Below are 11,311 nucleotides of genomic sequence, written 5' to 3'. Positions count from 1 at the left end.
TGTGCACGCGCCTGCTAGTGCTCTGCTGTCCTCTGCTGTTCAGTGATGCTGAGAAGCGCGGTGCACTTGCACAGTGGGCGACTTCTGGATACTGCAGTTCGTAAGACTGAATCAAACGGAACGGTAATCACGAGAGAAATATGATGATGGAAAACGGCACGGCTGTTGAAATGCTGACCAAACGGTGGATAATTATCGACCAGCATTAAAATCCGAGGCGAGAGGAGGCTGTGACATGCCAGGAATATTTCCTTCTGACGAGCTCGAGACCGTTTATCCCTCTCATCAGATGCTGATGATGGTAGCGCAACCTGCGTGATTTCCTGCTGGTAAGATGATTCGCAAATGATTGTTCCACGTCCACTTGTAATGACAACCCAAAACGTCTAAATTGACCTTACTTTGCGTACATGTCTACGTTACTGGAATCATAGCTTATCTATGAGGATTCTTTATAATAGCCCATGGTATAGGTTATATATTTTGAGTAAATAAGGTAAATAGGATGTTTTTATATGCATCATGGCCGCGTATGTTTCTCCTCTTTCGAACACGGGGTATTTGTCTTTTCACGCTGTCGTGGGTTGTACAGAATGGGCGTTTGATGGCAGGTGGAGAACCCTGTGCTTTTCGACGATGGCACATTCGCTGAGTGCTCACGTTGACTCACGTCAAAGAACCATGTCATTGCCGCGGAGAGGTGCGGCTGTGTCGTTCGCTTTTAGTAGGCCTGTTCATCGCAGGCAGCCCTACAATTTAATGTCCGGTTTGAAAAAATTACATTATCAGGACACAATGAATTATTACATATCCAGAAGTCATTATGTTGCGATGATCTCAGCTTGTGATTTACACCAAGCAAACGATGCGTATGACATAATGCCCCAAGACAGTTTTTCATTCGCTGAGGAAAATACTGGATCGGTTCAGTTCTCAGAATCTACGGTGCTCAGCTCTATAATCCGTAGTAAAATATTCCTAGCGCGTTCAATAATGGTGTGTTTGTCTATTAGGTAAAACATAGATTATATAATTAAACAATACAACACACCAAAGAATAATAATAACAACTCCAGTAACAATAACAATAATATTTATAATAAAAATAAAAGTCAAAAACATATCTTAAATGCAGAGAGACCTTGAAAAAGCTCATTCTCAAAGTCTATAACATCTGGCCTTTTCTGTCACTGATGATGGTTTACACTGTGCTTCCTGCCACAGAGTACCCATTTAGGTGCCTTGTATCATTATCCCAGAGGACACTGCCTTTGCAGAACGTAATGGCATACAGAATCATTATTTATACACTTCAGGAGAACTCAATGACTCTTTTGTCTTGACCAGAAAAATCAGTGTTAACTTACCTTATCAAAGGCCTTGACGCAAACCTTCTTTATTGCATTGCTTACTAACATGTTGTATTCTTCTGTATTTTAGGACCTGAATGTTTTTCCTTTCCCAGGAATTTCCCAGTTTTGCTTCCCTTTAGCTTCCAGCCCAACAGATAGGTGAGTACCAGCTTTAATTGAATGTTCTGCTGTAACGCGGACAGGGGGAGACGCTGACGGGGCAAACACTGGGACAGAGATGGTCACGGGGACAAACAGGCATGTTTATCAACAGGGGCCCACAGGGAAACAGAGGGTTGGGCACAAACACAGGGACTGACACACACACACAGGAATGAAAGGAGTCCCAGAATGCCATGCTGGGACCCTGGCACCCAACGGCGGTCCCTGGAGGAGTGTGCACTGGTCCGGGGAGGGTGTACAGCGGTGCTGCCTTCGTCCTCCGTCTCCATCTTGGAGTCAGACATGGCAGCGACATCCTCCATTTCCTGATACCACGGCAGGGCGGACTCTCCTCTCTCCACACTGCCCTCCTCCGAGTACTCAGAGTCCTCCAGGAAGGAAGGAGCCCTAGGGGAACCTCCCCTCTGGAGAAGCAGGGCTGCTGGGTGGCCGTACACCGGGAGTGACTCCTCCCCCTCAGAGAGGTGGTGCCAGTCTCACATGCTGAGATGAGCTCACCGCCCAGCTCGCATATCCCCCCACTGCCAGAAATTGAGTCCCTCATGAAGGTCTGGGTTCCTGGGGAGAAGAACCCCTCACTGGCTGGCTGGTCTCCCCTCTGACCACAGAATCAGCTAATGCTGGAAACCAACCCTAACCCTTATCCTAACCCCCTCCCCAAACCGGGCTGCCCAAAGCGTTAGCTCTCATGTTGCAGGGGTGAGCAGGAGGGAGGGGAGGGCGTCTCTGTCCCTCCCTGCTGTGTTTACCCTTGGGCATCCCGGAGGGTCAGTCCTTCTGTAATGGTTGCGAGGAAACAGGATGTGGAACAGAGAGCATTTCATAAACGTGTAGATTTTATTAATGACGCTGCGATAAATGAGAAAAATTTACGGGAATGAAGTCAGACAACAGCTGATAAAGAACACACACACACACACACACACACATTTAAATACACTGACGATAACAAGACACGAATGTAACACATAATGATAACAAGACAAGAGACAGGTGATATGAATAACACAGAGAACACACACACTCTAAGAAACACACACGGACGTAAGCACACGTAGACACAGACGGATGTATACACAAACACCAATGAGCCCGAGGGAGGAATCTGGTGAGGACCGTGACACCTGCTTTTGAACTGAAGACACTCAAATGTTCCAGTTCCTGTAATCACATTGTGCTGGATGGAAGAGGGCAGGGAAATATGGAATGTGAACATATATGAAAGAATAATGTCCACTACTGGTCACTGAGTGTTGGTGTTATAAGCATCTTTATGGACATGTGCCAACCCTTAAATCAGAAGATGATTTTTTTTTAGCAGATTTGGTTGCTGATGAAAGAAGGAGAAGAAAGAAATGTTTTTCAAGAACAAAAGTGACTAGAACAAAATAATAACAATGATCATAAAATAGGATAAGGGTTAGAATATACTTGGACTGTATAAAACCTAAATGTACCGAACACTATAATCGTTCAAAACTGCAACGACAATATTTATATTATTACACTTTCCCTATTATTATTATCGAAACAGACTTAGTGTTCATGTGCATGTATATTCTGCACACGCATGTTCAGAAGAGCGGTGTACAACAAACCTTGTGTGTTTGTGTGGCTCAGAATGATTGAGGAGGGGAGTCGCAGCAGTAAGGCCACGGTGGAGAAGAGACAGCTCTTCATGGAGATGAGTGAGTTTACACTGTACAGAGCTTTGTTCACACATGGCCACACACACACACGGCCACACGCGGTTACAGAGACCGGGGCTGTGCTGGCTCCTCTTCACCCTATTATCACAGGGCAAATGACTTCATAAATCTGTGTCCTCTGAGGGCACAAAACGAATATATCGACCACGTACCAGAAGGAGTAAAGACTGTTGGTCCATGCAAAACTGCTGTTGCCGGATGACTTCAATTCAAATGCTAGCCTATTAAATAGGGCTTGATTTTGAAACGTATAATGGTAATGTCTTTTTTCTGATTATGTTTAAAAGATTAAAAGATTAAAAGGACTATTGAACAATGGGTTTTATTATCAACAGGGGCACAAAACTTTGATGTCATCCGGCTGTCGACATACAGAACTGCATGCAAGTTGCGTTTTGTCCAGAAACGATGCAATCGTAAGTAGCGCCCTCTTGTTTCCCGACCGTTTTCTCGTCACTCCATACAATGCATTGGTTGTTTACAATTTTCATTTTGCTGGTGGTAATTATGTACATGCGCATATATTTCTGACCACCGCCTCCCTCTCCCCGCTGCCGAACCCGTCCTCTGCCCTTGCAGTTCACCTCGTGGACGTGTGGAACATGATTGAAGCGTTTCGTGACAATGGCCTGAGCACGCTGGACCACAGCGCCGAGATTAACGTGTCACGCCTGGAGACCATCCTCTCCTCTATCTTCTACCAGCTGAACAAACGCCTACCCACCACCCACCAGATCAATGTGGAGCAGTCCATTGGCCTGCTGCTCAACTTTATGGTGGCCACCTACGACAGGTGGGGCCCGGCACGTGCAAACACTGCTATGTACTTGCAGGAGCTCAAGTCTGGTGGCATATGTTGGACCATCGATTCGAGCACCGGTCATAAGTTGACTGGATATGTGCTTTCCATCTGTTTGTTAGCAAGTGCCCTTCTTTAAATTGGTTGTCATTTTTTAAAGTAAGGCTAAGAAAATGTCCACCCTCCAGGTGGAGTTTACATTAAGGGAGTAAGTTCAGAACACCCTGACGTTTGCGCTGACTTTTGCTGAAGCTTCTTTTGGAGTTGTTGGGAAGAATGACTGTGACACAGAGCAAAAGTCATGCGCAAGCTCTTGTTAGCAGGACTGGTTGTAAAAGGAAGTTATAGCTGTTGCCTAACACCATAACGCAGTGTCGGACAAAGGTACTTGTTTAAAATAACTGTTTTAATGTTGGCTTATCTTTGAAGGTACCTGCTATAAAACTACTCTGTAATTTCTCTCACACTGAACTCAGACTATCTGTACTCCAAACATTGCCTAACACAGGAAGCTGTCAAAATACGTTGTGAATTATAAAGTGAAAAGGTGTCATAAAGGATTTGATTTTAAACTCTAAGGACCTGTGTCCCAAATGAGACTAAGTGTAGTCCTGTACTACATTACGGCACTTACAATGGTTTCCCATTCATGGTGAATTTAACTCACTCCTTGTACAACAAACTGACTGAGATGAGTGTCAGTACTCTCTCTGATGTGTGTGCTTTTGTTGCAGTGAGGGCCATGGAAAACTCACAGTGTTTTCCATGAAGTCCATGCTGGCGACTATGTGTGGTGGCAAAATAGTTGACAAATTACGCTGTAAGTAATGTCATTTTTATTTTTATATAAAAGTGTATTTTCCTGAAAGTTTTAAAGGTTAAATGATGTCATTATGTAAAAACCGAACACCACTGTGGTCTTACTAATAGAGTATGTATTTCCTTTTCAGCATATATAATAAATTCTTCACTTTCAATCGAATCACTTGAAACCGTTAGACACAGTGCCTTGAAATTCGTAATTTTGGATGCTCTCATTTAGTCGCTGGGTGTAAGGCATATTAGTGAACCTTTACTGCCCTCTTGTGTATGTTTATAAGCCAAATAGTCTTCAGTTTAAACGCGATACAATCGATCACATCATTGTCAACACTTTAAATTGCTCGTTTAAAAGTGTTTTAATTTCTAAAACCACATCGCTTTTGTTTTTACAGTGACAACACATGTTACGTTTATTTTACATATTGATTACTTTTTTTTGTATTTTGTGTGTTTTGTAAAAACAACCGTTTTCTATACACTACCAAAAAGCGAAATGTTAAATGTTTTTTTTAATCTGTCGCATTGTCAGAATAACTGCTAATTCTGGTAGTTTGTCCTGCTCTCTCCCCACAGATATTTTCTCTCAGATCTCGGACTCCAGTGGGACGATGGTGTTGGCTAAATTTGATCAGTTTCTGAGGGAGGTGTTAAAACTGCCCACGGCCGTGTTTGAGGGCCCCTCGTTCGGCTACACGGAGCACTCTGTGCGCACCTGCTTACCTCAACAGGCGAGTACCGTCCATCCCCTAAACGACAAGTGCGGCTCTTACAGAGCGATGGCTGACTGCGTCTTACGTGTGTTTTGGCAGAAGAAGATCTTGTTGAATACCTTTCTGGATGTTATGATGGCCGACCCTCCCCCGCAGTGCCTCGTTTGGCTACCTCTCATGCACCGACTGGCCAATGTGGAGAACGGTAGGCCTATGTGTTCGCAGCCCTGGCGTCCTGCGCGTGGGACGGGCTTGTTTACGAGCTGCCTGCGGCTTTTGGCCGCTACGCATGTGAACATACGGCCCGGCCCCGCGCGCTGCTCAGGGCTTTAGTCATGTTTTTAGTCATTGTCGAAAGAAGGTGCAAGGTGTGAGCTCGAGCGCGAATTCCCCGTGTTCTGTGGATCTTTGACGAACGTTCTCTTCGTTCCGCTGCAGTCTTCCATCCGGTGGAGTGCTCGTATTGCCGCAGCGAAAGCATGATGGGCTTTCGGTACCGTTGCCAGCAGTGCCACGGTTACCAGCTTTGCCAGAACTGCTTCTGGCGCGGCCACGCCAGCGGTCCTCATAGCAACCAGCACCAGATGAAGGAGCACTCCTCGTGGGTACGCTAAGATCCTAACAGCTCCACAATAACTTCCCTTCCATGCCTTTCCACAGCAAGAGAAACCCCCATTTGAACATGTATTAAAAATAAAATATATAATAATAATAATATGAACTATACGGAATGTGCATCGTAGGCACGTGCTGTGATACAGTAGCAGGCCTGGCACGGAGTGATATTTGAGCTCCACGTTCTGATCTTTTCAGGATTTCATGGGTTTTATGCAGGGCAGCAAGTGGGTTATATTAATTATTTTCCCCCATCACTGCCATTGGCCCGAAGCTCAATTGCTGTGATTTAAATTGAAATCCAGGAATCCAGTTTTGCAATGCTTTTACAATTCTAGGAGGTCTCTTTCTCACTTTCTTTCTCTCTTGACTATCATGATAGATGATTATTCATATTTTCACAGCACCGAGCAAGGTCATACCAGCTCAAAGCTTTGCCGCATCTAGAAACACTTAAAAGAAAAAAAACTACCAGTACATTAACAATTACCAATTAAAAAGTAATGTTCCAAAACTTTGTGAATTCATGTAACATTGCTAGTCCTAGGTTACTAGTCGTAGTATAAAATTTCTGATGGCAGGTTAATATAATCCAGACAATGTACCTTATGATTTATAATCACACTTTGATAAGCATAAACGTTTCTTTCTCTTCCAGTGTCTCTTCACTGTTGGCTCAAGGAGGCCGATTGAGATTCAGTTCATACCAGTCTAGCTTTGTCTTTGTCTCTGCGCATTTCACAGAAGTCCCCAGCCAAGAAACTGAGCCATGCTATCAGTAAGTCTCTGGGTTGCGTGCCCATGGGAGAACCCCCACACCCCGTGTTCCCAGAGGCGTCGGAGAGACCCCAGGATCCAGCACACCCTCCGTGAGTACCGCCAAGCAGTGGCGCAAAAAGGGGGTATGCAGCGTATGCGACGCATAGGGGCGCTGCACTAGAGGGGGCGCCAAATCGATGCCAGAAAATTATTTGCCGAGTTGGTGGGGTGGGGGGTGGAGTGCGGGGGGCGCTGATAGTATGTTTGCATACACCTCAGAAAGTATGTAGTTGCAACCCTGCCACCAAGATCCCCAGGCCTTACAGGTGCGATCCTCCACCTCCTGGACCAAAACACGCAAGTGTCCATCTCGCCCTGAGATGGCGGTTCGTTTTCATGCTGGAAGGTTGTCTTAAAATGGAAGCCAAGACAAGGAAGCCAAAACAGCAATAAACCACGGCTGACTGAGCGGGGGACAGAGTTAACTGCCCAATCGAGAAAATGATTGAAAGAAAGATGTTCTATAGCTCCCAACTAAACATATACTGGAAAACATAACTAAAATTTGTGTTAGACAGTTGTACTAACATAAGTAATTTACATCATATGAAGAGCACTGTAAGCAAAATTACTGCAAAAGCCCTCTGTACATTTGGAAAGCTGCACACTGAACTTTATTATGAATTGTAGTGAGAGTTATAAATACATGTTGATATGATGACCCAAAATATAAGTATTTGTATGAACTGTAAGATGTTCACATGCTATTTCTGTCACAACAAATGGATAATTGAGGCACGGTGATGTGAGCCATTGCACTTCGGCTCTTGGAAGCTTCCGTGGCTTTAGTTGCTGTCTATGTGAGGTACACAGAACAGGCAGAAGTGGTTATTTTTTGGAAGACTTCCATCACAAGAGTATAGTTCACCATTTCCGTGTCATGACGGAAACCTCTTTCATCACGTGAACAGCATTGAAATGTGTCAATATTAGTAATTTGTGAAATGTCACTAATGACCTCAGTAACTAATGCATCTGTTGTGTGGATTAATGTGTAAATAACAGTTCTCTCCGAGAGCTGTCTGTTTTTCTGACCAAGTCAAAGAATCACATGCACAAAAACTATATTGGCTTCCATTGAAATAAGTTTGTCAGTGGTTGTGAAAGTCCAGACAAGACCAGGATACAACATCAGCAAGGACTGCTCTGACAGTATTGGTAGTAGTACTGCGTATTGAGTCGAGACTGATCCAGTATTGATCCAGTATTTGATCCAGTATGGGAAGCACAAACAGGTTCCACTGCTGAGACTGTAATATGATGTTACGGCATACGACTCCCACGCAAGCATTTATGACAACCTGATGGTTGTACTACCTGAGTAATAATACAGGCTACAGTAGCTGGACTGCCTACAGACCAGTTATTTTTCAGTCAATGAAAACAACATTTAATCTGAAAGTTTTATGTTATGCTGAAAAAACAAAACAATCTGTACCATAAACGTTTATGGTGATGATAACAGGAGAGGGATATTATGTTTCTTGTAGCATACTTTTCACCTAGATATATCTGAGTACATAGATGCACAGCTCTCTCTCTCTCTCTCTCTCTCTCTCTCTTTCTCTCTTCTCTCTCTTTTTCTTTCTGCTAGAAAAGCATATACTCCCAGTCCGTGTTTAAGCTACCTCACCTTGCCTTGATTTTATTGTTTGCTTATTTTGTTATTTGCATCAGTTATTAGCATTAATGCTATTGGCATTTCTTGAGGGTTTTGTAATTAGAATTAGCTTAGCATTAGCTTAGCTTGATTTTAGCCTATGTATTCTTAGATTCTTAGGTAGGCTACAGTTATATTTACTACACACACACACACACACACACACACACACACACACACACACACACACACACACACACACACACAATTTACAGTCCTTCATTAGCTGTGCAAGCAATTTACTTGCAGGGTGTGTGAAAGACTTCTCTGTCTGAAATATCCTGTTTCTCTGGAAACTGTACTTCACTACAATTTTAATATCTTTACGTCTCTTACAGGGCCGGAGTGGGACACTTTTTCAGCCCGGGAGTTTCATGCCCAAATCCGGCCCAAAATTATTTTCCCCTCCCAATCGGCCCAAACTAGAGATTGACATGAGCCGGCCCATCGGGAATCCTCCCGAATCTCCCGATTAGCCACTCCGGCTCTGGTCTCTTACTACTTACTACAGAACTCAAATGGAATCGTATTCAGATTTATGTTTATATAAAAATATACATGGTGTGTGTGTGCGCCTATATACATATGCCAATGCAACCAATGCAAGTTTGTGAACTTCTTCTTGAGCAGTTTAGATCTTTCTGCAGTTTTACCATGTTTCTCTTATTTAGTCATCACCAGTATTTGAATATGAAATGTCAGGTTTATGTTCATTAATTCCATTTACTTGTTTTGAGTCACCAGCAGACTACATGAAACATTAAATCAGATCATGTGCAAAAGTAAATGAACCACAGCTGCATTGGTAAAGTCAGATAGATAAAAGACTCACATGTGATAAAAGAAACACATGTAAGTGCTCAAGTAATCAATAAGCAGACCAATCAAATCCTTGGGAAAAGATTTGAGCCACACTGAGAAAGAGAGAGGGATCCAACCAAACTGTTGTGCCAAAGCGTAAAGCACACAGATCAACAATGCCGAGAGGAGTGGAGACATCCCAGGACATCAGGAAGATGTTGGTTGAAAGCCCATCAGTCTGAGGAAAGCTACAAGACCATCTCCAAAAGATTCCAGCTCCATCCATCCACTGTAAGACAAATCATTTACAAATGGAGGGCACTCAGCATCAACCCAACTCTGCCCAGAAGTGGACGTCCATCAAAACGTACACCAAGAAGCACCAGAACAATAATAATTCAGGTAAAGGCCAAACCACTCATCACCTCCAGAGAGTTGTAGACCTCTCTGGCATCATCTGGGATAAATGTACATGCGTCTACAATCAGACAAAAAATATACATGGCATTCAGCTTCTGCTCTCAGTATAGAACCACATTGCCAAAGAGCACTTGGACAAACCAGAGGCTTTATGGAAGTCCAGTCCCTGGACAGATTAATCCAAAATGTAATTATTTGGCCACGGTCATAGGCGCCATGTTTGGGGGAAAAGTCAAACCTGCATATAAAGAAAAGAACCTCCTCCTAATGGTGAAGCGTGGTGGTGGAAATTGAAGGTCTGGGCCTGCTCTTCTGCCTCCGGAACTGGACAACTCCATCCAGGAAACCATCAGTTCCCAGGCCTATCAACACATTCTTGACATGAATTTGATGCCATTAGTCAGAGAGTTGAAGCTGGTATGGACACAGATTATGCAAAACGACAACAACCCCAAAGTATTCCAACAAAACTACCAAGGAACATTATAAGAGAAAGATTTGTACTCTGGATTGGCCCAGTTAAAGTCTGGACCACAATCCCATAGAAATGCTATGGCAAAAAAAAAAAAAAACCCAGAATGGAAAAAGGCCAAAATTCGTTTTGCAAAAATTTCACTTGGATGAGGTGGAAAAGGTGAAAAAAGTGATGGAAAAGAGTTTTTCGAAAAAGCGATGATGTATCAAGTTGAAAGAGCAAATGAAACCTCTCAGTTTGGCTCGTTGGAATGCCGACCCTAATCACTCACAGCCTGTGTCATCTAATTTTTTTTTACTGTTGTAGACAGAAACTTAATTCACATATTTTCTACCAAAATTTCATAAATGTCCAAATAAGCTTGAATGGAAACCCAGCTAATGACTGGAAAATTATAACTTATAGCTATATACACAATTTTAAGTATTACACATTCATCTCCTTTTCAATAACATTTTAAGTTATTGCTATTTTTCCCATTTTTGCTAGGAGAGGTGAAAGTGAACATCGATCAGCAAATCTGTCGGGGGACAAAATGTAATTAGGGAAATGCAGAGAAGAGAGATGTGGTGTGTAAAACATAGATATGGTTGCGTCTTCCTCTTTTACTGCATTATAAATATCAGGACAGGAATCAATCTTGGTGGACTGCTATGGAGGCTGCGGCTCGTATGAACCCGTGTGAGCTTTATTTACTGATGCACAAAAATTTATGAGGACCATAAAGCAGGAACACATACTACACACATTCCACTTCATGGAAAAAGTGAGATTTAAAGGTTTAATATTTTTTTTCAAATTGAGTTCATTACATTTTAGGTAGTAAATGAAGTGATAGAAATTTATGGATTCATTTTGAGGGCACGACATTCTGGTTGAGACTTGAACTAGGGGAATAGTCTGTGAACATTAACGTCATAATATTAAGGTTACAGCAACAGGTTAC

General features: G+C 43.0%; 1 protein-coding gene across 6 annotated transcripts in view; it reads left to right on the top strand.

Annotated features, from left to right (window-relative positions):
- Window positions 1-10: 10 nt before the first annotated feature.
- dtnbb (dystrobrevin, beta b) overlaps window positions 11-11,311 on the top strand; it is a 27,942-nt gene continuing 16,641 nt past the window's right edge. For 4 of the 6 annotated variants that reach the window (XM_076978235.1, XM_076978237.1, XM_076978236.1 and 1 more), the window contains exons 1-10: window positions 12-329; window positions 1,441-1,511; window positions 3,156-3,223; window positions 3,580-3,660; window positions 3,824-4,037; window positions 4,778-4,863; window positions 5,439-5,593; window positions 5,675-5,780; window positions 6,014-6,180; window positions 6,935-7,059. In XM_076978235.1, the coding sequence (XP_076834350.1) occupies window positions 3,157-3,223; window positions 3,580-3,660; window positions 3,824-4,037; window positions 4,778-4,863; window positions 5,439-5,593; window positions 5,675-5,780; window positions 6,014-6,180; window positions 6,935-7,059 (1,001 nt within the window). In that variant the 5' untranslated portion in view covers window positions 12-329; window positions 1,441-1,511; window position 3,156. Of the gene's footprint in view, window positions 330-1,440; window positions 1,512-3,155; window positions 3,224-3,579; window positions 3,661-3,823; window positions 4,038-4,777; window positions 4,864-5,438; window positions 5,594-5,674; window positions 5,781-6,013; window positions 6,181-6,934; window positions 7,060-11,311 lie in introns of all 6 variants that reach the window. The other 2 variants (XM_076978238.1, XM_076978239.1) reach the window with 1 other exon arrangement.

The sequence above is a fragment of the Brachyhypopomus gauderio genome, chromosome 17, assembly GCF_052324685.1.
Source record: "Brachyhypopomus gauderio isolate BG-103 chromosome 17, BGAUD_0.2, whole genome shotgun sequence".
NCBI classification, from domain to species: domain Eukaryota; kingdom Metazoa; phylum Chordata; class Actinopteri; order Gymnotiformes; family Hypopomidae; genus Brachyhypopomus; species Brachyhypopomus gauderio.
Note: the sequence above shows the minus strand (reverse complement) of the source record. Positions and strands in the feature narration are given on the sequence as shown.